The 27,934-nt window shown below is 35.3% G+C and overlaps 1 protein-coding gene across 2 annotated transcripts in view; it reads right to left on the bottom strand.

Moving 5' to 3' along the window:
* The window catches only part of LOC150107256 (heme A synthase COX15), a 159,849-nt gene that overhangs the window by 104,077 nt on the left and 27,838 nt on the right, over window positions 1–27,934 (bottom strand). For both annotated transcript variants that reach the window (XM_090391762.1, XM_090391761.1), the window contains exons 4-5: window positions 25,424–25,543; window positions 25,147–25,333 (exon numbers count right to left, since the gene is read on the bottom strand). In XM_090391762.1, the coding sequence (XP_090247888.1) occupies window positions 25,147–25,333; window positions 25,424–25,543 (307 nt within the window). The remainder of the gene's footprint in view (window positions 1–25,146; window positions 25,334–25,423; window positions 25,544–27,934) is intronic.

Below are 27,934 nucleotides of genomic sequence, written 5' to 3'. Positions count from 1 at the left end.
GTCGTGCCTCCCACACTTGTCTCACAGTCATTTCGGGGTCCATACAATACAGGTGCTCCAACCACTGAAGACGCCAGGCCTGGAGCTCCATCAAGACAGTATAAAATTGAATTTCATATTGAAAAGAAGAACATGTAAGAAAGTTGTAAAGCAAATAAAAGTTGAGCAGTTTTCAGATGTGAATTGTAGACTGAAATACACAAACATTATTGAAGAAAACAATTAAAGAGTTTGAGAACAGGAACCAAACCTTGAAGATTCACTGACAAAACCTGAAGAAAACATTGATTCAGCCAGACAGGCATGTGGTAAGGTTGTCTGCAAGGATAGAAAAATCAGAACTCCATGGTAGACACAGGAAGTTAAAGAGGCAGTGAAGGAAAAGAAGAAAGCATATCAAAAGTTCCTGGCAAATAAGTCAGCTTGTGCTCTTAGAGAATACAGAGATAAATGTAAGAAAGCTAAACACTGTGTAAAACTAGCTAAACAAAAGTCATGGGAAGACTTTGATAAGAACATAGAAAATAAATATCAAGAAGGTGGCAAGATATTCTGGAGTTTGTTGTTGAAGAAGCTAAGAAATGGAGGAAAGAGTGCTGTAAAAGGAATTAGAGATGATAAAGGTGACATGAACACTGGAGAAAAAAGATATCCTTGAAGTACAGAGTAATTAATTCAAAAAATTGCTAAATGAAACAATCAGTGACAGTAGAGTGGTAAAAAACACTGACCAGATATGCAATCAGGAATACATATCCATACTTGAAGTAGAAAAAGCCATTAAAAACCTGAAATGTGGAAAGGTAGTTGATATTTCACCAGAAATGTTCAAGTATAGAGGTATACAACTCTTACAGTGGCTGCATTGCATAGTTCAGAAGGCCTGGACAAAGGGACGAAATTCCAGATGTTTGGAGTAGAGCTCTCATAGTACCCATATATAAAAAGGGAAATAAAACTGGTATTTCTCTACTGAGTGTTCCTGGTAATATGCAAGAATACTTGAGAAATAGTTGAGAAGGATTGTGGAAGAGAAGCTTGGTGAAGAACAAGCTGGATTCAGGCCAAATGTCAGGATCAGATTTTCACTTTACCACAAATTGTTGAGAAATCATGGGAATATAACAAAGATCTGTATTTAAGTTTTGTAAATCTAGAAAAGGCATATGACAAGGTGTCATGACGTGTTCTCTTGACGTTCGATCCGCCATCTTGCTAAAAGTCACTTTCATCAAATAAGGAAAACTAATTGCAAATTAATCACTGATCTAAGGGTAGAGAAATTTCTATTATACTGCGCCACTCTATCCTTAGATAAGTCTATATGAATTAGTAGGATTAATTCAAAATTAGTTAGCAGTCTTTTCACTCATTCAGGCCGATGGTATTTATTTTCTTTCTTTCTGGGATTCCCGCTAGATTCGAGTTTTTGTGAATGGTGCAGTAAAAAGAAATTCAGGCAAACACAATATTTAAATTAACAAACAAAATATTTAATATATGGTTATTTGACAAATACATAAATTCCACTTCTAAATATGACAAACCAGTCAAGTTAGCACATCAAGTCAAGTCATTCATATTAATCCAATCTTTCAAACTTTCTCAAACAAATTCACAGTTTCAGAATCACAAAGTTTCTTTACTCAAATTATTACAATAGAATTTCTTATTTATTCAGTTTCCATGTATCTCTCAGCTACACTCTACGATTAACTCATAACAGGCACTAACCACGGTAGATATCACTTCAATGTCTATATTTCCAACTCTCAACCTCGATGGTAAGCTACAGTTAATGTTAGAAACAGCGCAACGGAACTAATACTTAAATCTGCATACACTGAAATAAACTAATATGACTGTCCTTACCAGAAATAATCTTCAGTATTTCCAATATTTTGTGAGCACACTTTCAAATTGTATTCATCACACTTGCGAAACACTAAATAACTAAAACATTACTAATCGCGCTTCAAAAATCCAGATAACAACTATAAGGTACATTAATTATTCTTATTTATCATTCATCAACTAGTTTAACTCCGTACAATTCCCTTTCATGGTAGTACAGAAATAAGTCGCAATTGTAGACTGACTGGATTTTTTTCAGTATTCTTCTTTGAATGTCCAGTTCTCTAATTATCCGATTACGGCAATAATTTCTTTTTATTACTACGGCTGGTTTTGCTCTCAGCGAACTATAAGATTCACTTATATAAAAAAATATCTACTCAACTCCTATCCTTAGGAATCTTTTAATTACTTCTACTTCTTTAGTTTACTTCCTTGCTACCTTATAGTTCCAAAGTTCCGTTCCGACTCCCTCTTACTACTACGTATCTATTTTCTCTTCTCCTCTACAAACGCTCCCTTCACACGCGCTCGTTTATTTCCACGCGTCTCTATGACAACCGATAGACGTAAACATTCTCGCGAATGTTACATTAGGTTATAAAACTACATTCAGTTATTACATAACGTTAACTTTCATGAAAAGAATAAATAGAATATTTGCATTCCAATAAATGCGTAGTTAAATTACAAATATAAGTTCTTACAATATTGACAAAATAATAAATAAAACAGCTTAATAATATTTAATACAGAATCTATTTACCATTAAAACATTTCTTTGATTAAGCAATTAAATATTTGACATAATTAAGGTAGTTATATGATATCAATTATAATTTATGTTATTTACATCAAATAATATTTACAAATATAGTTCTTGTGACGGAAAGTCATGTTGGATTCTGAATCAAACAACATTCAACAAGATTCAGGCCAAATGTCAGGATCAGATTTTCACTTTACCACAAATTGTTGAGAAATCATGGGAATATAACAAAGATCTGTATTTAAGTTTTGTAAATCTAGAAAAGGCATATGACAAGGTGCCAAAAGAGAAGCTATTCAATACGCTACAGTTGTACAGTGTCAGTGGGGCATTATATTAAGCAATAGTTAGTCTTTATTTGGGTTGTAATTCAATGGTTAGAATTGAAGGAAGTACAGGAAGATGGTTTAATGTTAAATCTGGTGTCAGACAAGGATGTACATAACATATGGGATAATGTTATTCATTATTTATATGGATTACCTTATGAAGGACACTAGTATTAAAACTGATATCAAAATTGGGGATGTTAATGTCAGCTTTTTGCTTTATGCAGATGATATTATACTTCTAAATAAATGCGGTACAAGCCTACAAGATATCCTGACTAAACTCAATAACTGTACTAGTATGGTATGAAGGTCAGCAATAACAAGACAAAGACAATGAAAGTAGGCAGAAACATTGAAAATGTCAACTGCATTGTGAACGGAGAACCTGTGGAACAAGTAAAACGTTTCAGCTACTTTGCACGATTTTTAGTGAAGATGGTAAATTAAATATAGAAAAAGACAACAGAATCAACAAAGCTGGTATGGTAGGAAGTCTACTAAATAAATTATTATTATTATTATGTGACACCTCCATGGAGTCCAAAGATTTATCGAGGGAGAGTACCTACTCTACAACTCTCTAAATTTATATGGAATAAGAGAGAAATTAGTCAAAACACTAAGTTACTGTATACAAAACAGTGTTCAAACCAATTTTAACTTATGGATCTGAGAGCTGGGTTAGAAATAAAACACTTGACCAGAGACCACAGATATGAGAGTCCTTTGAAAATTCAGGGACATGAACAGATGGCCTTAGTGGCAATATCATATTAAAAATTAGGATATTAGGAAAGAACTTGACATTGTTTGCATTCAGGAATGTCTTAGCAGAGCTAATCTCAAGTGGTATGGTCACTTAAACAGAATGGGAGAGGAAAGATTAGCAAAACAAGTGTTCTCTGGGCAGGACAAAGACCCAGAGGAAGACCAAGATATAGTTGGATTGTAAAAAAGTGCCTTAGAAGAAAGAAATATAAGATCTGATAATGTTGGAGTCTTGACAGGTAACAGATTGATTTGGAGGAAAATTGTAGACAGAAAGTTAGTAATGATGTAAATTTTTCGTGTAGTACTATCATATCCTGTACACCCCTTGAGGGTACATGTCAGGAATTTGATGATGATGATAGCAATATTGAAAAGTAATTATATAATAAAGTAGCTATAACAGAAGATCAAAAACAAATTTAGAAAGGGGGTTGATCATGTATTGATTCAGTCTTCATATAGCTAATTAATAAACAAACAGAATTCATGTTCTCTTTTTTGTTGTTGTTTTTTTTTAATGATACGATCCATGAGAGGTAGAACCTATAACCATATTGGTGTTGTGTGGGATACAGGTAATGGGGTTATTGGCATTTTTCTTGAATAGCCTTCTTTATTAATACTTTATGAGGAAGACCTTGAGGACAGAAGTACACAGAATAAAACAAGAAGAGAAGCAGGTTCCATGTGTTTGCAGTTATACTGAAAAGGGATGTTGGGCAGATGCTGTACCTTGTTTTTACTGGCCCAACAGAAAGTGGAAGAATGGCAGTTACCAGTTGAGTGGAACAATGACCACTGAAGCATCTATAAAAGAAACACAGGTGATAACAGTATGCCTGTAAGATAGAGGCTGCAGAATCATCTATGAGTCTAACTGCCCTCCTGTGGACAGCACTGGGAATTTTTTTCGAAGAAGTTTTAGGTGAACAACACCAAACTTGTAAACAGTATTCTAAGGATGGTTGGATTTGTATAAAGTTAGTAGCTGGGAAGGCAAAAAATAACATTTTGAGAAGAAGAGAATTCCTAGTTTGTTTGTTTTTTTTTAGGATGAGAAAGCTACTAATGTGATGTGTTTATGCCAGGAAAAGAGCCAGAAAGAAATGTCAGTCCGCACAGAGAGATATGATCCTGTCTGGGAATTTTGTATTACTGAGGGTAACGGTAAAGGTGAGCTGAGATCTCTTTTGCAAAAGAAAAGGCAAAAAAGCATTTTACTGGCACTGAATGTGAGTAGGTTGTCCTCACCCCACTGAAGGGTGGTATGGTGATCGGTGTTTAAGGCACTAGTTAGAGATGATGTTGAAGCTTGGGTTGTCTAAGCACTACTTAAAACTACTTCATAAAGCTATTTGTCTTTATGAAGTCAGAGTGTGATCTAATACAAAAAATACTCATATCCTGTTTACAGAAAAAAAGCCTTTATCTATAAAAAGAAACAAAATGCTTCAAATATTAGTTAACAGTGAATTATCTACACAGTTAATCAAAGCAACTGGCAATAAATACGAAAATCATACCATAACAGTAAAAACAAGTGACCTGGTTTGTTGAATGAGTAGGATGGAGTGCACTATTATCAGCAAATTTGTGATAGGATTAGTGGTGATTAAGTGTAGATCATTTATGTATAGGAGAAAGAGCATAAGTAATAGAACAGATCCCTGAGACACTCCTAAATTGGCGGCGAAACTCGAAGAGAGGGAACTATCAACTATTATGTGCAGTGACCTGAGAGAAAGCTGGCTTCCCAATTACAGAGGATGGTAATTTGTATAGCAGGCATCAAACGAAACATGATCAAAAGTTCTAGAAGTGTTAACAGTGAAGCATGTTTTTTCATGGCATATGTCCAATTTTGGGTGATGTAGGTTAAGAAATCAGCCATAGTCTAGATTGGCAGAATCTGAACTGGAGGTTGCTGATTAACTGGTAGGTTTCCAGATAGTGGAGAAGTTGAAAATGACTTTCTCCATTAATTTGGTGAGGATTAAGGTGATGGCAACTGGTGAGTAGTTTGATGGCAGACTTACTTTTTTTTTTTTTTTTTTTTAATAGGTTGGATATATGGTTATTTCTGTGTTGAGATAAGTGCTAGGGATGTATAGAAGACTATAGAGACAATACAGGAAAATTGTTAACTCTTGATCACAACATTTAAATATAATTGTTGAGAAGATACCCAAATGACCAGAAGACTTTAGCATACAAGTTCTTTCCATCCTTTTGCCGAAAACCAGAGGAGACATATTGTAGAAGGCAATATGCTTTGATCATCTGTGGAGGAGTTGGGGGAAAAGAGCAATGCCAGGAGGTCACCTTTATTTTTTAGGTGCTATTTCCACCCCTCTCTCATCCAGGATGAGAGAGGGGTGGAAATACAGTTGAGTATAAGTTGTGTTCAATGGCCTTTGTGAGAGAGCAGAAGGCAGGGCTACCATTAGGAGGAGTTTCTGCTATTTGTCTTTATGAAGTCAGAGTGGGATTTAATACAAAAAATACTCATATCCTGTTCACAGAAAAAAAGCCTTTATCTATAAAAAGAAACAAAATGCTTCAAATATTAGTTAACAGTGAATTATCTACACAGTTAATAAAAGCAACTGGCAATAAATACGAAAATCATACCATAACAGTAAAAACAAGTGACCCATCTTCAGAATAGATAAAAATAAATACAGCAAAGCAGTGATGTAGTTTGAATTAGTTTCCATACTGTAAAATGTCCATTGCTATTTATCAGGGAAGAACTATGCACAATCAGAAAAAGAACTGTTTAATAAATACTTTCATGCATCATGTCATGTACAGGGTGATCAAAATTAAAGTATCTCCCTGTTTAAGGCCTTGTGATGCACCACTCAGTGATCCAAATGCTGTAAAACTTTGCAGGAATACATGCATGTCACGCAGAAGCCACAAAAAAAAAAAAAAAAAAAAGAAGTTCCAAAATTCACCACCAGGAGTGCAGTGTGATGTACCGAATGTAGAGGTAGTGATTTTTTCTCTGTGTGTGTGTGTGCATAAGGAGAAAAGCGACATAAGCATAAATAACAAATTTTATTCACTTTCATTATGTATTCACAGGCTGTACTGTTCAATGTGCTGCCCTTCCCGGTGTGCCACATACTGCATCCTTTGTACAGTGTGTTAAACAGCAGAGTGCTGGTTGGGACTGATGTTGTGCACACCACATTATGCTGTCTTTCAGTGCTGACAAGTTATTAGGATGATCCCAATCATCCTAATTGGGATCATCCCAATTAGGATGATCCCAAACCGTAAAATCTGTGGCAAGATAGAAAAAATAATTTGCTATGGTTAAATTTTGCAACTGATTTTCCATAATTTTTATTTCTCTCAGCATTTCCAAATATTTAAAATGTAATGTGAAAATATTACGCGCTGAATATAATCTTATAAGAATTGCTGGAAAAGTGCAATAGATCGACTTAATTGTAAAGTTTGGTAGGGATTAGCCAGATTAGCAATGACAAATATCTGCCAAAGGTCGTGAAGCTAAATGTTGTTTAACGAAACAGGCAGCATTGACGTCATAACGCTATAGGCTTATCCCAGAAAAGTAGACCATGAGAACAAAGGAATAAGTATGATATATAAGGGGCTTGTAGCTCTTAGCTCACTCTCCTTTTTCCCTCCCTTTTTGGCTCACCTTTTCTCCGGTCGCCATCAAGGCCTTTCTCTGTAGTCGTTAGGACGTGTTCCCATGATCATTGGCCATTCTCCCACAGGTGCCAGCTGTGTTCTCGATATCGACATCTCCAGCCGTATTCCTGTAGCCGGCCATTCTCCAGGCCGTAGAGGGTCGATAGTGTCTGATCTGAGAACTTCCGATGTCGGCAGTATCTCAATGAGGCAGGTTCTATAAGACTACTGCCAGTGAAAGTCCTAGCAGCAAGTAGAAATTTTCCAGGAAAGGAATGGTCAAAGCCTGAGATGGTTTGCTGAAAAGGTTTTGGGACTGTTCACACTTGGTTATGAGTTAAGCAACAGCTTTTGTATCTTCGTTAAGGTGTGTATCGGAATTGAGTGTGTTGCTTAAGTGTTTGTAAACAGGCGGTTTCTAAAATCAAAAGTGTTGTGGGTGAATAGTATGTTTATTTTTGTGTTTGGATATTGATTGTGTGTTTAATTGCATAGTACTAATAAGGAGAGTATGTAGCTAGACAAGATTTAAGATGCTACTATAAAGAATGAGTTTATGTTACTTGTGATCACAGTGCACAAATTTTGTATAGCAATGTCACAGGAAACTTCCTTATAAAGTAACTTAGTGTTAAATACATTGTGAGCTTTCTTGCATGAATCTTACATTCTAATCTTTGTTTAATGGTTGTGTGGTTTACTTCTCAGTAACTTATGTCCTTTGTATCCTTTGTAATTATTGTCTTAGAAAAAAAAAAAAATGTTGTGTTTTTGTAATTACCTGGTCTGTTTTCCTTAGCCAATGCACTATCTCTAAAAAAAAAAAAAAATTGTGAACCTGCAGACTTAACAATTAGTCACAACTTGCATTTTTGAGAATTAGTATATAAGTTTTGTGATTATTTCCTGTTTTTCCCACCCCATCTTTCAAACAATATCCAATCAAATTAGGTGGCGCAGTTGAAAATAAAAAATACATTTCCCAATTTGACGTTGTGCGAGAGTGGGAAACTGCACACATTAGTCTTACTTATACCACAATGTTTGTCTAATAGTGGGGAGGGGGCATAAATAGGTCACAAAAGGATTAACTGTGGGAGGCTTATGTTGAGAAAGAGATAGCCTAAGCATAGTGAAGTTAAAATAAAAACATAACATAATAATATAAAGTTTACAAATGGCACAGTCCACAGGATGAGATCCACATAATAAATTTCAAGCGAAGTGGATTGGGATAGTTTTGGCTTAAGGAACAGGTAAAGTTTAACAGGTAGTAATTTTTGTAAGTTGAAATTGTATTAATATGAGTTGTGACAATACTGATTATGACCTAACTAGGACTGACATGATAATGGATGACAAGGAGGTTTTTCAGGAAGGTAAATCCTCACCCTGTTATTCCATCGTTTCTGGGGACGATAATGATGACATTCTTATTTTGGCTTTGTAGAAGAATTAAGAAAAATAGGGAGGTAGTTGGACTTCTGGTTACTGATTCTCCTAAGAAACAAAGTAGTTGGCAAGGCAAAGATCTTTTTAAATGCTTCCCCTATTCTTAGAGACACTTCTGAATATTCTAAATTTAAGGATACTTTGATATCCTAATCCCAATATTCCAGGGTGAAGAATGCAAGCCCTAATCTTTGGAAATGACAGATTTGTGCGCAGGGAAACAAAGAAAGTGTTACAGACTTTTACAATAGGATAACTAAACCTTGCGAAAAGTCTGAGTGTTTCTGGAGAAAAACCGCATTTGGATTGGGCAGTGTTCCATTATTTTCAATTGGGATTAAAGGATGAACTAAAAGAGACAGTGTATAAAAAGAAGATAAAGAACTTAGACTGTTACCTCGCAGTCAGAGAGAGAGAGGAAAGGCTTGGCGATATTCATCCTGCCTCTACCTCCAAAAAAGTACACTCAATTAAACAGTTAGGTTATTACACCTGTGACTCTAAGAAAGTCCTTGATACTGGATCCCAAGTGCTTCTGTAAAATGTTCTCGAAGAACCTCCTGTATGGATCAATCAATATATGGAGGGGCCCCCATCCTGCATGAAAATGTGGGACACCTGGCTCGAGGAAGAAAAATATCCAAGAGAAACAGAAGAAAGGGACATAGACCTAGAGAATAAGACTCGTATTAAGGTTGTGGACGAAGAGAAATTGACCACCAAACCTAAATTAACCGATTCCTTTGACATGGAAGCAGTAAGACTGTTATTTAGATAGGAGGTAGAGAGGTTACATCAACCAGTAATGGAGCGACTAGATGCCATTATCAAGGAACTACGTGAGCTCCAAATGACCACCTCCAAAATTAAGCCTTGTCAGGATGGAGGGGGGGGGAATAGCAAAGAAAAAGGCAGAAGAAAGCCTCCTGAAGTCATAACTGTAACAAAGTGGGCACCTAGCTAGTAATTGCCATAGGAAGAGAAAGTCACCCCCACCTAGAGGAATGAGATACGAGTCCAATTTTATGCTCCCTAGAAAATGTAAAATAAATAAACCAGAATTGCAAAAGGATTACATCAGTAAGAGATCTGATATTTCTCTGACAGTGTCATTCAAAACTTAGCAGAAGGGACACCTTGTAATGTCCTACTTGATACTGGGTCCCAAGTGCTTGGGACCCAGTATCAAGTACCAATATATGGAGGGGCCCCCAGCCTGCATGAAAATGACTGAATTCATGTACAGGTGCTGCTGTAGCTGTGACACAACAAAACTGTTTATCACATCATGATACTTCTCAGCAGTAAGTGAGCAGATCACAGTAACGAACTGGCAAATGTCCTCAAAAAAGAATGGTCCAATGATAAACAAATCTGCAAACCTGCACTTCACAGTTATTTATTTATTTATTCTTATGTAAAAAGGAATACAGAACAGCTACAGGTCAATGCCCAGTCTGGAAAGTCAATCCAAGGCCTCATCCACCACTTTGTGGCTGTCCTGATCACAATAAGGGTGGTCTACCAATCTCCATTTATGTAGTAGGTAGCCACATCTGCCCTGGTTAGTTCTGATCCTGTTGATAGATGACCAAATCTTCCTAGGAAGAGCAAACAAGGCTGTGGAGCATAGAGAGTTGTGCACAAGAAACAATCTTCCAGCAAACAGTTTCAACCAGGAAGCCATTTGTTGTAAGATTGTTGGACCAGTATTCTCTCCACATGTCAGGTGTTGATGGCAGGGCAGCTGAAGAGAGTTTGTCCATGGACCAGAAAGGCTTTCTAGATTTTAGGCGAACACTAGGTGGATTTATGAGAGTCTGGTGCAGGGGCATGAGTGGGTTGCTCATTACTTTATTAAATTTTTTAATCAAGGCTTGTCTTCTCCATATGTTTGGTGGGGCAATGTTAGATAGGACAGGCAGCCAGGAGAGAGGGGTGCTTCTCACTGTGCCACTAATTGTGCACATGGTAGAGTTTAGCTGGGTGTCTATAATGTTAGTGTGTGCTTCTTTCCCAGACAGGGGCACAATATTCTGCTGCAGAGAATGCGAGGGCTAGTGCAGACGACCTTAGGACTTTTGCACCACAATCCCAGGTTGTTCCAGCAACCCTTGAAATGATATTATTTCTTGTTTTAATTTTGTTGGACAGGTTGGTGATATGCCTTTTATATGTTAGGCTTCTGTTCAGGCTCACTCCAAGGTATTTCGGGTGAGGCTCATGTTCTACCATTTTTCCACAGAAAGAAAGGTTGAGGTGTCGATTCGCCTCTGCACTGTTCAGGTGATATACTGGGGACACAGTTTTTGTTGGATTTGGCTTCAAGCACCACTGCTTGAAGTACTCTTCCAGAATGTTCAGGTCTGTGTTCAAGGTTGATTCTAGGTTGGCAAAGGAGATAGAATGTTGTAGGATCAGCTTTGAATACCCTCAAAATCATTCACAGCCACACAACATCCAACTCCATTCAAGCAAGGAATGTTAAAGCAAATGTCAGTCAACCTTCAAAGTGCTGTAGGCACGACTCCTGTGAAAAGGTTATCTTGAATGGATAGAAATTCAGAATCTTTCATATTTTCCAGATAGTTGTGTAAGGCACATCCATGTATCTTGATGCAACAGGAACCAACTCTGTTATTCATGGCATGCTCCACAATGGCAGTAGCAACTTCAGTGACTTGTTGGGAACTGACTGGTTTGCAAACTCTGCCAGATCTAACTCCCAACAATCAGTTTCCTCAGAACGACTAGTCATTCGTTGCAGAGCACATGGAGATAGTGGACCTCATCAACATTTGTTCAGGTGACAAAATTCACAAAGTGCAGCAACAGCATTGCAACTGTTTAGGTAGTACAGCTTCACAAGCAAAGCACATTGGGAAAAGGTTAGTGTCATCCATGGATGGTATTAACAACCAGAATGAAGGGAAGAATCATATGTTCATATTTTTAAACTTTCCTGGTACCTGCCCAGTTGCATTATATGCAAGTTCCATGCATTTGATGTTTCCAACACTCTTGTGGTGGTGAATTTTGGAACTACTATTTTTTTTTCCCTCTCAGATATCGTTTCAAGATGATCCATAATGTATTCCTGCAAAGTTTTGCAGCATATGGATCATTGGATGGCACTCCACAAGGCCTTAAAAAGGGATACTTTAATTTTGATCACCCTGTACATCATCAGATTAAATTATAAAATTTAAAAAAGAAAGGTATTAACAGAGATTTCTAAATTAATAAATGTTATACAACAAATGAAATTAAATTGGATGTGGAATATAGCATCAAGATATCAGATTGTTATTATTACTACATTATTATAAGATGCTCTGTGTAACTTCTATTATGACCTACTTTGTTGACATATGCCGACGACAGCTGGTTCAAGATAAGGAACTTGGTTTTTGTTTTTGTTACACTGGCTTGGAAAACATAGCACTGACAGCTTTAAATCTATGAACATACTTGTTGAATTCTATGTATAAGATTCATGTGATCTTCCAACATACTGGATGTTTTTCTTTAGTAATATGCAATGCCAATCATGATGTATGCTGATTGGAAAGAAGTCAAAGGACACCATAGTGTGAGGACCAAACAGCCATGGACCCCCCCACCTTAATAAGATGTAAGACCTCATTTTGCTGTGATGATTGCAGCAATCCTACAGGGCATACTTTTCACAAGCATTCAATAGTGATCAATGGGAATTCTGGGCCATTCTTCCTGTAGGTATGTAATGATGTCCTGGGCTGTTGTGGAGTGGATGTCCCTTGACCTCATCTGATGCTCCAGTTCATAGTCAGGGCTTTGTGGAAGTCTTGTGTGGTGACAAATCATGTCTACAAACCACAGTCAGAGCAGAAGCCTTATGACATGGTGCAGTCTTGCTTAAAGAGATAATGGTCAGTTCCACAGAAACACCACAAAGTAGGAAGCATTGCACCGTCTAGAATGTTCCAATACCTCTCATGGTTCAATGTTTGTGGCATCACAGAGGTCTGAGGCTAAACTAGGAAAAGCAGGACCATACCATCACACTGCCACCTCCGAATTTCACAGATGGGGTTACAAACTCTGGTAAGATATGTTCACCAGGCAAATGCCACATCCATCCATCTGCTCGGTAGAGGGTATAGTGTGATTCATTGCTCCATAACTCAGCTTTCCAAGCTTCCATGTCTACACTGCACACAGACACACACACACACACACACACATAACCGAAGATGACACTGCATGTTGGTTCAGGTAATGTGGGACTTGCATGTTGTGAGCCTCGATTCTGAATGATTTTGTGCAGATTCGTGTTCCAGTAGATGGCCGGAACTCTGCATTCAACATGTCAGTTGGCGAATAATAGTTTTTACATATTATCCTTTGTACCATCCTATAGTAATGTTCAGTGAGTGTGGTGGGTCATCCATTGTGGGTAGCACTTGAGGTTAATTCTGTGCACTTCCATCTTAGTATGGTATTACTGATTGTTGACCTGGAATGGCCCAATTTGTCAACTATTTACTGAATAGGACTGAAACGTGTTATCCTATAGCAACACCTCTTTTAAACTCCATCACTTTCATTTTTGCAGTCACTTCACCCAGCACAGTTGCACTGACTTGGGAGCATCATATCTTTCTAATTTATACTGGCTATAAACACAAGACTAGTTACATGGCATGATGCACTTTGCCCATGAGGTTGACTTCTTTCCAAGCAGTGTATGTGTTCCCTTTTTTCTTCACATCATTCATTTGTTCTTTGATGCAGATTTCTCCTAATCAACCTATCTGTTCAACATAACAGATACTTCACGTATAGAAAATTTTGTACACTAATTACTTGAGAAGAGAAGGAGGCTGTTTTTTCGATCTTAACATCATGAGCACTTTTTTTTTTTTTTGTAGTGGTGTAAAGATAACTTTTAAGTTGTATTGCAGCAAGACAACATTTTGTGGTCTTGCTGCTCTAAATTCACTGTAAAATGTAATGATCTATTTAAGATGTTATCAATGAAGTACATCTCAAAGACATGTTACTACTTGTTGCCTTCTTTTGTTGTCATCAGTAGAATACAGTGAATGCTGTGTCTCTGTTTTGATGATGCTTTGTTTTTATCCCTAGTAATGGGAGCATCCATTTCCCTGCATTTAGCAGTTGAGAGTCATATAACAAACAGCCCTCAACAGATATCATGCTAAATGCAGACTTTGGATGAAGTACATGGATAACATCTTTGTCATCTGGCCAGGTTCCAAAAATTCTCTTCACAATTTCACAGACTTCCTTAACAGCTTCAACCACAAAATTTAGTTTACACTGGAAACTGAAAGGAGCAGATCACTTCTTTTATATGTTCTCATTTTAGTGAAGAATCATAGCACAAAAAATTGAGTATTGCCAAAACATTATTATTAAAGCATTTTTTATATCAAGTGATGACAACAAAAAGAACAAGAAATAGCATATCTTAGAGATGTGCCCCTAAAAATGGGCTACAATCTTAAAACTATCTATAATATTTTAAACAGACCATTACATATTCCAGTGAATATACAGCAGCAAGAAAACTACAAAAGTGCTGTTTCTTTGCCTTACATTAAAAATGTTACAGATAAGAGAGCAAAAATGCTCAAGCAATACAACTAAAAGTTGTCTTCACACCACTAAAAAGTGTCTATGAATGTTAAAATTGCTATAATAGCGTCTCCCTCCACTCAAATGACTAGGAGTGCACAAAATTTTCTATGCATGCTGCAGTATCTGCTATGTTGGACAAATGGGATTGATTGGGAGAAATCGATCAAAGATCACCTCAAAGATGTGGAGAAAAAATGAGCACATAAATCAGGATTAGCATTACATACAGGAATTCCCTACAATGAATTCAATAACTGTGTTTCCAGATTTAAAGAAATTGCCAAAATGCTAAGATGTCCAACCTAATGTAATAAAAAGCTAAGGTCTCATCTTGAGCCTTCTTTGGTCAGCATATATCAGAAGACCTATATAGTACATTGCAATGAGCCATGCATGGCTCATTGCAATGTGCTGATGTAATTTCTGATGCTATATTGCAAATATGGTTCACGTTCATTCATTGTATAACAGTTCTTAAAATGGAATTCTCTCACTGTTAAAAAAAAAAAACTTTTTTTTCCTTCTAATTTTGTAATTTAATCTAGTATACATATAATTTATACTTTGAAGAAATAGATCCAAAAAACACCATTACTGGCAGCAGACGATATGGATGTAGTTGATAAATTGTGGCATAGTGTGTATATAACAACATATAGATGATGGGTTAAAGTAGTGTAGAGTGGAGTGTCATTCTGTGATGAATCATTGGAGGTGTCATGTAATAATGGTCATAACCTGAGGATATGTACAAAATTAGTCATTTAACAGTTCTCTTGCTGATTATGTTTTACATGATTGTCACCTGATAAATAGCACAGTGATATAGTTTGGAAGGCTCTTTTTAATATATATATATATATATATATATATGGGAATGAGATATTAAAATAACAGCTATACAATTAGAACCAAATTTACCAACTAAATATATTATTATATGCAGATGGAAGATAAACTACAGTTAGCTCCATATGACCTGAACAGGATTGTTATCAAATAAAGCAAAGAGAATATCTTCTGATAAAACAAAAGTTATGGCATTTAAAGGAAGTCAGCCATTTCAATTATCTTGGCTCTAGTATAGATTACATTGAAGAAACAGATCTAAAATATAGGCAAGATTAATGATATCTTTAAACCAAATTAGTCATGTAGAACTATCATATCCTGTACACCTCCTTGAGGGTACACGGCAGGAATTTGATGATAATAATGTAATGATACATTATTATCATCAAATGATACAAAGAACATTATGAATATCATTATCATACATTATTATCATCAAATTCCTGCAATGTACCCTCAAGGGGGTGTACAGGATATGATAGTACTACAGGAAAAATTTACATCATTACTAACTTCCTATCTAATTTTGCTCCAAATCAGTCTGTTACTTGTCAAGACTCCAACATTATCAGATCTTATATTTCTATCTTCTAAGGCACTTTTTACTGTATCAATCCACATATATCTTGGTCTTCCTCTGGGTCTTTGTCCTGCCCAGAGAACACTTGTTTTGCTAATCTTTCTTCTCCCATTCTGTTCAAGTGACCATACCACCTGAGATTAGCTCTGCTAATGCATTCCTGGAAGCTGACAGTTCTTAAGTTCTTTCCTAATATCCTAATTTTTAATACGATATCGATGCCATCTGTTTGTACCACTAATCTTTCTCAAGACTCTCATATCTGCTGTCTCTAGTCTTCGGTCAAGTGTTTTACTTCTGACCTAGCTCTCAGATCCATAAGTTAAAATTGGTTTGAACACTGTCTTGTATACAGCTAATTTAGTGTTCCGACTAATTTCTCTCTTATTTCATATAAATTTATTCAATTGACTTCCCACCATACCAGCTTTGTTGATTCTGTTGTCTATTTCCATATTTAATTTACCATCTTCACTAAAAATCGTGCCTAAGTAGCTAAAATATTTTACTTGTTCTATAGGTTCTCCATTCACAACGCAGTTGATATTTTCAATCCTTCTGCCTATTTTCATTGTCTTTGTCTTTTATTGCTGACCTTCAATACCATATCTGTTACACCAGTTATTCAATTTAAACAGAGAATCTTGCAGACTTGTAGCGGATTTATTTAGAAGTATAACAACGTCTGCATAAAGCAAAGAGCTAACATTAACATCTAAAATTTTGATATCAGGTTTAATACGACTTTCCTTCATAATATGGTCCATATAGATAATGTATATCCTTGTCTGACATCAGATTTAACATTAACCATCTTCCTGAACTTCCTTCAATTTTAACTGCTGATTTCGACTCAAATAAAGACAAGTATTGACACCATATAACTGTAGCGTACTGAATAGCTTCTCTTTCTTGGGCACCTTGTCGTATACCTTTTCCAGATCTACAAAACTTAAATACAGATCTCTGTTATATTCCCATGATTTCTCAACAATTTGTGGTAAAGTGAACATCTGATCCTGACAGCCTCTATTTGGCCTGAATCCAGCTTGTTCTTCACCAAGCTTTTCTTCCACAATTATTCTCAACCGTTTCTCAAGTATACGTGCATAACTCTTACCAGGAACACTCAGTAGCGATATACCTCTGTAATTCTCACATTCAGTTTTATTTCCCTTTTTATATATGGGTACTAAGAGAGTTCTACTCCAATCATCTGGAATTCGTTCCTTTATCCAGACCTTCTGAACTATGCAGTGCAGCCATTGTAAGACTTTCATACCTATATACTTATTTGCCAGGAACTTTTGATATGCTTTCTTCTTTTGCTTCACTGCCTCTTTAACTTCCTGTGTCCACCATGGAGTTCTGATTTTTCTATCTTTGCAGAGAACCTCACCACGCAACTCTCTGGCTGAATCAATGTTTTCTTCAGGACTTGCCAGTGAATCTCCAAGGTCTGGTTTCTGTTCTTAAACTCTTTCATTTTTCCTTGAATAATGTATGTGTATTTTAGTCTACTGTTCACATCTGAGAGCTGCTCAACTTTTATTCGCTTTAAAACTTTCTTACACGTTCTTCTTTTCAATATGAAATTCAATTTTATGCTGCTCATGACTAAATAGCGATTACTTTCAATTTCAAATCCTCTGTACACTCTAGTATCCTGTACCAGGGAGAAAACATCGTTATTGTCGTGACGTTCTATTTTCATGTTATGTTCTAAATCCTCCATCTTGGTTCAAGTCACTCTTATCAATATAACAACTAATTATAAATTGATCACCGATCCAAAAGTAGGGAAATTTATAATTATACTGCGCCACCCTATTTTTAGATTAGTCTATATAAAATAGTAGGATCAATTCTTAATTAAGTTAGCAGTCTCCTCATTTATTTAGGCCGAATTATTTACCTATTCCACTTGGGGTTCCTGCAAGATTCGAATATTTATGAACAGTGCAATAAAAAGGAATTCAGGCAAACACAATATTTAGATTAACAAAATAAAACATTTAATATATGATATATATAACAAATACAAGAATTCTGCTTTAAAATGAAACAATACAATCAACTTAATACATCTTGCTAAGTCACTCATGCCAATTCAATGTTCTAAACTTTCACATACAATTCACAGTTTCAAAATCACAAGCTTTCTTAACTCAAGTTAATAAAACGAAACTTCTTATTTAATCAGTCTCCACATATCTATCAGATGTACTTAATGTATAAAATTCACAGGAAGCACTAATCAAGGTAGACAATATTCCAAGCAATCTTATTTCGGACTTTGAACTTCGAAGATATGTTAATGTTAGAATAAACAAACAAGTATGACTACTCTTATTAGATACAATCTTCAATACATCAATTAATTGTGAGCACACTTATGAATTAACTTATTTACGTTAGCGGAACACATTAATAAAAATTTCTCCAACGATTTAACTGAACTACTGTTAATCGCGCTTCACTACTCTAAAAAAAAACACATCAATAAGGCACTGATATCTTTCCTTGTTTACTTTTCTCAAACTAGTTAATCTCAATATAATTCTTCTCAGGGCAACATAGAATTAAGACGTAATCCTAGACTAACTGGAACTAATCAGAATTTTCCATTGAATGTCCAGTTCTTTATTTATCCGGTTACGGCATTAATTTTCCTTTACAACACAGCTGACTTCACTTGCAGCTAAGTATATGATTCACTATGTTTTGGCTCACTTCTAAACACTATTCTCATGAATTTCTGCCCTAGAGAACTTATAATTTTCTTCCACTTCCTTTGCTTGTATCCTACCTTCCTTCTCGCTCCGCAAAAACTTCCTCTCCTCTCTCTAATTAAAAATCTTATATTTTTTTCCTCTCCTTTCAGTCCGAAGGTCACGCTCTCTTCGACTCGTGCTTATTTCATGCGTCTCCATGACAACAAATGAACGCAAACATTTCGCTAATGTAATACAATGCTCTACTACTACATGAGTGATTACATAACATTAAATTTTCACAAATAAGAATAAACAGAATATTTGAGCTACTTAATCAGCTTTTTCATTACGTATAGAATTAATTATAATAATACTTTTCGTTACATCATATATATATTTTAGTTATTATAAATTCTGCACATATTATTGCTTAATAAATTAATAGTAGGTTAAGTTTAGAATAAATATTTAAATAGTAATCCTAAATTAAGGAATAATAAATAATTTTTATACAAATCATGATTAATACATAATAAGCAATGTTAAATGTGAATGAAAAAAATTAAATTACACAACATAGTTTCATTCACAATTTAACATTATCGACAATATCATAGTCAATGAGACTTTTCTTATTCCTTGCCTCGTCTCTCGATGTGAATTTATGCACATTTTTATGTTGGAACACGGTGTTAGTAATAACCAGTGCATGTCCAGAGCAGAAATCAAACAGATATTTGACATTATTATTAGCTTTGCTCAATGTTTTAATGATACCTTTAAAACAAATTTAGTACAAAGAACATTATGAATAGTCAATGTTTTAGCCAAACCTGTTATGTATAAGTGAAACACTGACAATGAAAAAAATAGACCAATGAAGAATAACATCAGCAGAAATGAAGTTTTTAAGCAACTTATGCAAAAGTTAAACTAAACTACATAAAAAAAAAATTTTACAAGAACTATGAGAACCAATTTTACAAACAACAGAAAATTTAACAAATGAATGCAGCATATGAATAGAATGCATCAAACAGGATTCCAAAAAGAATAACAAATTATGAATCAAAAGAGGAAAAAAATACAGGAAGATAATTAAGAGATTGTGTAATGCTGGAACAGATGGGTAAAGGTGCCTTTTCATTCCTCAGTTCATTTGGTGAAGAGATCACCAAAGAACAAAAGTTATTATAAGCAGATTATTAATAACCTCATGTTCAATCCACCTGCTCACTGTGCTAAAGATAATAATGACGTAAAAGGTTTTATATCTCTTCCATATATCAGCTCTGTTTCACCAAAAGCCAAAATTCTCAAAAAATATAAAATTTGCACTACTTTCACTCTTCTAACCAAACTCCGTTTCTTCCTTGGTATAGCAAAACACCTAAACATGACAGCTTAAAATATCCAGGCATTTACCATCGTTGGTGTATGTGCTGTGTGCTGTATTTTGGTCCGATGGAAAAATCCACTGAGCCACATCTAGAGAACCATGCAAGAGACGTTACCTATGGCAGAACTAGAGCCACCATTCTATCTAATCGCATTCTTAATTCTAATAACCCCTGATGAAGATACCATCACTCACCTAGTGATCTGGAACAAAGCAGATACATTTTTAGATCCTATGATGAGCTTCAAGGAAGAATTATTGCATCAACAAAAATTATCCTCAATCTGGTTCATCTTAATACCAATCTAAGCTATAACCTCTCTAATTATTACTTCTCAGCCATCCAAACTTTTGCACACATAAGATCATACCCGTGTGAACATTCTCGACAATACTGCGGGATCCAGAATGTCTTCAAATGTCAGCAGAGTCCATTTGTAACTAAATTTATAACTGTTGTTCTCTTATAATGTATATTTTGTATTTCTCTTTTCATGTTATGCACCCAATGAAGTCTTAAAGTTGAAAGATTTTTTTTATATGTATATTTTAATATTTTTTAATTTATATTATTCTTATATTTTAATATTTATCTCACACCCAAGAGGTACAAGAATATATAGCATATTAGTGACTAGTTTCACCTCTTGTGCAAAATGAAACTATCACGCATTCAAAATAAATAGTTTTTCTATTTTGTTATTCCTCAGCTTTTAGTCATTTAAGTTTCTTTAATATATATATATATATATATATATATATAATCATCATCAGCCATTGTTGATCCACCCACTGGATGAAGGTTTTTCCAAGATTACTCCAAAACTGCCTGTCCATGGTTCTCCTTTCCCATGTCACTCCTCCAAATCTGATGATATCATCAATCCATCACGATTTAAGTCAGCGTCATGGTAGTTTTTTCCTCTCATGGAATCCAATCCAGTGCTTCTTCTGTCGCTGATTGATCTTGTCTTCAAGCAATTTGCCCAGCCCATTGCCACTTCAAATGTTTCACTCTTCCTATGATGTCAGAGATCTTTGGCTTGATTTCTTATCCATGTATTCATTTTGTGATCCAGTCTTGTGATACCAAGCATACTTCTTTCCATACTAAATTATGTTGTTCTTAATTTTTGAATTTCCTTTACATTTAGTGTCCATGTTTCACAGCCTTTTCTTTTCTTTTCAGGCATAATGGTAGTTAAAAACTTTTCTTTTCAGGCATAATGATAGTTGGCTTTTGAATATTGAATGCAATTTTAAATGCTTTCCACCCAAGCATCATGCATCTTTTAATTTTGTCCATGATATTTTGTTCCGTTGATATCTATTGTCCTAAGTATATATATCTTAGGTTTAAACTTGTTTAATTTCTTATTATTGATTTTTATTATTTCTGGTTGGACATAGCTATTGAACATAACTTGGGTCTTTTTTAGGTTTATCTTTAGGCCAGCTGTTTTGCTAGCAATTTGGAGTTTATGGATACGAGACTGTAATTCATGTACAGTTGAAGTAAAGATAACTATGTCATCTGCAAAGCGTAAATGGCTTAAATATCTTCCATTTATCTTCAGACCTTTCCCTTCCCAATCAAGAAGGTTGAATATTTCTTCTAGGCATGCTGTAAATAATTTTGGAGATATTGTGTCACCCTGTCTTATACCTCTCTGTATTTCCACAGTAGAGATGTTTCCATTGAAATGAATTGCAGCTGTGGCATTGGTGTATGCTGATTTGATGGTCCTGACGTATGGCTCTTCCACTTGTTGGTTTTGTAATGCTTTAAGTATTGCACAAGTTTTTACTGAATCAAAGGCTTTCTCATAATCAATAAAACCAAGACATAATGGTAACTGATATTCATTACACCATTCAATAATCTGCTGTACAACTTGAATATGGTCCATTGTACTAAAGCTACTTCGAAAGCCTGCCTGTTCTTTTGATTGTGCTAGGTCTTAGAGTCGTACAAAGCCTATAAGCTAAGACTTTTGTAAAACTTTGTAGAACTATATATATATATATATATATATATTAGGATAACCAAGCAATTTTATATGCTTGGTTATTTTAGCTCCTAATCCCAAGTATGCAAACAATTAAGTTTGCGCCTGAAACAAAGTTCAAGTCTAAAGATGGTACAACACCAGGGCAACTCATTGTAAAGGTGGTTAAAGCTTTGATCACTATTCTTAGTATTTTCCCATAATGTAAAGCACATCTCACTAGAAGATGTATACTGCAATGCATTATGGGTGGGGTCACTACCCAGACCGGTTTCGACCTTTTTTGAGGTCTCCTCAGTGAGTAGCTAGACCCTAAATACCAAGGTTTTAGTAATACAAAGCCTTATCAACTTTACCTATATAAGTTGCAACAAGGTGTATTAAGTTTTAATAAAAATCTCTGGAGGAGATATTGATGGGAATAAATTTTTAACTTGGGTATATTTATTCCCATCAATATCTCCTCCAGAGATTTTTATTAAAACTTAATACACCTTGTTGCAACTTATATAGGTAAAGTTGATAAGGCTTTGTATTACTAAAACCTTGGTATTTAGGGTCTAGCTACTCACTGAGGAGACCTCAAAAAAGGTCGAAACCGGTCTGGGTAGTGACCCCACCCATAATGCATTGCAGTATACATCTTCTAGTGAGATGTGCTTTACATTATGGGAAAATACTAAGAATAGTGATCAAAGCTTTAACCACCTTTACAATGAGTTGCCCTGGTGTTGTACCATCTTTAGACTTGAACTTTGTTTCAGGCGCAAACTTAATTGTTTGCATACTTGGGATTAGGAGCTAAAATAACCAAGCATATAAAATTGCTTGGTTATCCTAATATACAATATACCCAAGTTAAAAATTTATTCCCATATATATATATATATATATATATATATCAGTGTGTTTGCTGATTCATGAGTATGTAACTAAGAGGTTATAATTCAGAACACTGGGATAAGATGATAACATGACATTCCATCCTAATTGCAGAGGATTTCTTCAAGTGAAAGATTTCTTCCTTACTGTTTTGTTTCTTGACAAAACAGTATGGACTAACAAATGCGGTAACTATTATGCAGTTATAAAAGAGACTGATGTTATTTTAAAATATTTCTAATTGTATGTTGCATTGTTCAGAACATTGTGCATATATACACCTTCACATGCACGTATTTGACTAATGAAGTCTAGAATGTTCAGATGAGTTGATACTTTAATATTTAGATCTTTAGGATCTATGCCATTTCCAAAGACTCACAGATTTTTTCTCTCCATTGTATCACAGCAACAGTTTAATAGTTACAATTCATCCCATAACACTTGATGTCTCATTTGCAAAATGTCTTGTGGGTCAGCTCAATATAGCATGTGATGACAAAGCTGAGGCTTCATACCTATGATATATTCAATATTTTGAATGTGTTCTTCGATATGTTGTTTAATGGATTTTTCTGTCTGTCTATGGTAAGATGAATGGCAATTGCACCATAGCCGATAAACAATGAACACCCAGATGATGTGAGCTCTGTCGAGGTTTTGTGGATAAGAGTATTGATCTCATCTTGATAAGGGGGGGGTAAATACTACTTTGATTTTATATTCCTCAAGTGCTTTTGTTAGTTTTATGGAAATAGAGCTAATATATGGAAGCATGATGAATCTTCTGTTTTCTTTTTTATTAGAAATTTCTCTGGTCTCATGTTCGGTTGAGTAGTAGTAGTCAGAGATGATGTGGTTTTGAAAGAAAGTGTTTGTTTTTTAAATGTTGAAATCCTTTGGCTAGTTCATCCTTATCAGTAACGAGTTGGAGGGCTTTTGCTCTTAATGTGGAAATAATGCCTAATTTTTGAGGTCTATAATGTAGGCTTTCGAAATATAGACTTAATTTTTCACATTCCTTGGTTAGTAGAAGGTCCAGAAATGGGAGTGAACCATTTCATTGGTGAATTTTATGTTAGGTTGTTGACAATTCAGGTACTCATGAAAAAGAGAAGTGAAGGTAGTCCATGGTTCCAGACTAAGAATATATTGTCAAAGTACTTTTTCCATAATTTTGGTTTATGATAGTATTCTTCCTGGACCTGGCTTCTGAATGTTTCCATATAAAGATTTGCTGAAACTGGCAAAAGAGGACTGTTTGTATATCGTGTCTTTGTATTTGAAATATCCAGATAAAATACAGTGTCAGTCAGTCAGTATAGATGAAGCCCTTTGGTCGGAAAGACCTTGGTTCGATTCCCATCAGTGATGTGAAGAACCTTTATCTGGTCTCTTTTGACTAAAGGTGAGTTAGCCAGTCTCATAAGGAGGTAGGGGTTTTTTTCACCCAGAAACTCTGGATTTTCATCCCCCAGAACAGGCAAACTGGCCCTGTGAACACATGTGGATTACAGTCATGAATACATCCCAGCCATATGTCAGTCCCAAGCCCGGATAAAATTGGGAAGTTGGGGAAAGCAATGGTGAACTACCCTGTAAAAAAATCTCACCAGGAATACTTTGTGGGCAATGCCTACAAAGCTGCCTATGGTCAGAAATGACTGAAAGGAAAAATCAGATCAGAGAAGTGCCATAACCTTCTTAGAGAATTTATCTTGTAGCAGTGCAAGTAAATCAGTAGAAATATTGGTAAACAGATTAACTATATCAAAGCATGCTAAAATGTCACGTCCATCAAGGATGATATTGCTGATGCTTGAAACAAAATGCTCAGAGTTTTTAACAAAGGTTGGTAATTGCTTTTGTCAAGCCCTTAAATAGTTTAGCTAAATGTCTGACAAGAAAATATGTTAAAGAATCTATCCCTTCTACTATGATCAGATGTAAGACATACATTTTTTTTCATCCTGAAGTCCATATTATGTCAACAAAGTTTTTCTGTAATATCTCTGCTGGGTCCACTTCATTTCTATGGATGCTTCTTACAATAATGATGATGCCTATCTTCAGTTATCCTATTTTATAATATACTATACTATTATTACTGTTATATTATCCAATATCACATCAACCAGGTTTTAATACAGCAAGTATCTAAAAAACAATGCTATGTAAAATTGGTTTCAATATTTAAAAACAAATTGTTCCTACCTGAAACAGAATGAGGCCTCCAAATACAACCACTCTTCGTTTCATAGCTTTGGTAAACCATCCTTTATACCAAAAATATGTTGCAGGGAAAATGTATATGACACCAAGAGTGCGACCCCACATACGATGTACATACTCCATATACCAAATCCACTTGAATTCTTCAAGAGTCATCTCTTCGTTTCTCCTATTACAAAGAATATTTTAATAACACAAAATTAAAATACTGTATAAATTAATAATATATTTTAGCATAAATGCTAACAAAATTACTTACTGTTTAAATTCAGGATATTGCTGGTATTTTTCAAATTCTATCTTCCACTGAGCTTTCCCAATTGGTGGAAATTCTCTGAAGATATGCCAATCTACCATTGATAATCCTGATTTTGTAAGCCTAGGGGGGAAAAAAAAAAGAAGAAGAAAGATTGCATTGAAATAATATCAAATATTTTATGTAATTATCCTTGTTTTTATTGTACAATATCTATGTGTATAATATGTTTTTATGTCAACAATACTAATGCTACATTGGATGAAGAGATGGTAGTGCATGGGAAGAAGTTTGTAGAGCTGTCACATAATCTGGATAAGAATTCATCAAGAGGCATATGGGATATCAGCACTTATACTAAAGGGGCTAGTCCCTTGCCATGTTTGTATAATCTGAGTCTCGGCTCAGAAAATATCCTACAGGAATGGAAAGAATATATGATAATACCATTGCACAAGGGTGGTGCAAAGACTGACAGGTAACTATCAACCTAACAATATCTCTGGAGTGATTGTGACAATTTTAGAAAAGTTGGTAAGAACTTGCATAGAGAAATGGGTTAACAAATATGCTATACTTTGCAAGGAATAGCATGGGTTTCCTGAAGGAAGGTTTATGTCTCAGCAATTTGCTCTTATTTAATATCATAATAATGTTACAGCTGAGTTGGATAAAAGGAATAAATACGGTATGATACCTAAACTTTGATGAGGCATTTGATAGGATACCACATGAAAGGCTATTGCATAAACTGGAGAAAATGGGAATAGAATGTATCTCCAAGTAGTCAAGGGCATTTGATATCACATCATTTGATGAGATATTTAATGGCATATTATACTATAAATTATATATTTAGTTTAATCCCTTATCCAAGTATAAGCAAACAAAGTTTGTGCCTGAAGTATCTTCAGGACTGGGGCAACTCGTAGCAAAGGTGAACAAAGCTTCACATCACTTGCCTTAGTATCTCATAATGCAAAACACATCTCCCTGCAGACATGTATAATGCTTTGCATTATGGGAAGGGTCACTGCCACAGACCAGTTTTGATCTTTACTGAGGTCTCTTGTGGCAGCCAGACCCAGAGGTGATACCAAGGTTGAAGCAATGCAGAAGTCATATTTACCTATACGAGTTGCCAAAAGGTGTCACACTTTATGATTAAATTACTCTGCATTAGAGAAAGATGTTGGAAGTTTTTTCCCACTTGGTTGGACTATAAATTATATATTTAGTTTAATCCTTTATCCAAGTGTAAGCAAACAAAGTTTGTGCCTGAAATATCTTCAGGACTGGGGCAATTCATAGCAAAGGTGAACAAAGCTTCACATCACTTGCCTTAGTATCCCATATGGCAACTCGTATAGGTAAATATGACTTCTGCATTGCTTCACCCTTGGTATCACCTCTGGCTCCCACTGAAGAGACCTCAATAAAGGTCGAAACCAGTCTGGGTAGTGACCCTTCCCATAATGCATAGCATTATACATGTCTGCAAGGAGACATGCTTTGCATTATGGGATACTAAGGCAAGTGATGTGAAGCTTTGTCCACCTATGAGTTGCCCCAGTGCTGAAGATACTTCAGGTACAAACTTTGTTTACTTACACTTGGATAAAGGATTAAACTAAATATATAATTTATAATCTAACCAAGTGGAAAAAAAACTTCCAGCATATTATACTGGAGGAATTATGCTTTGAATAACTAACACAGCCAGAGATTTTGGAATTACAGTGGATAATAAATGGAAGTTCATTGGTCATAGCAAAAATTGCTAATACAACCTACAGGATAACTGTGATGTTGGAAACACACATTAACATGTAAAGATATGGAGGTCATTTTGCCTCTTTACATGGTCTTTCTCAAATATGATTGCACCTGGGTTACTGTTTGCAGATTTGGTTTCCTGATTTCTTTGAAGGTAAAGAAGCTGCAGAAAGACTATAAAGAAGAGTTACAAATGTGATATCAGGATTATGGCATGTAGATTACAAGGAGAGATTGAATTATGTGGAATGCAGACACTGGTAGATTTGAGAAAGAGGAATGATAGGAAAGAGTCTATAAACTTTATAATGAGTGTTGTAATATATTGGTTGATGAACTTTTTCATTATATGGAAGGTAGGGAGAGGACAAGGGAGCATCTGTGGAAGATAAGTTTGTGTGTGTGTGTGGTCAAGAAAGGGTTGAGAGCTAGATTTTTCTCTCACAGACAGTGAGTGAAACAGGAAGACCAAGATGTAGGTGGATTGATACATTAAAAAGTGTGTTAAAAGACAGAAATATAAAATCTGATAATACTGGAATGTTGACAGATTACAGGCTAATTTGGAAGAAAATTGTTGATAGGAAGTTAGTAGTGATGTAACTTTTCCATGTAGTACTATCATAAGATTCTTTACACCCCTGAGGGTATATGTCAAGAATTTGATGTTGACGAATATTATTTATTAATATATTAGTTTTTAGTTGTGGCAACCAATTTTTATTGGTAAGCCAATTG

This window comes from Typopeltis vanoorti, chromosome 4 (genome assembly GCF_054136105.1).
Source record: "Typopeltis vanoorti isolate ZY-2024b chromosome 4, IOZ_Tvanoo_1.0, whole genome shotgun sequence".
NCBI lineage: Eukaryota > Metazoa > Arthropoda > Arachnida > Uropygi > Thelyphonidae > Typopeltis > Typopeltis vanoorti.
This window is presented reverse-complemented; position numbering and strand designations above follow the sequence as displayed.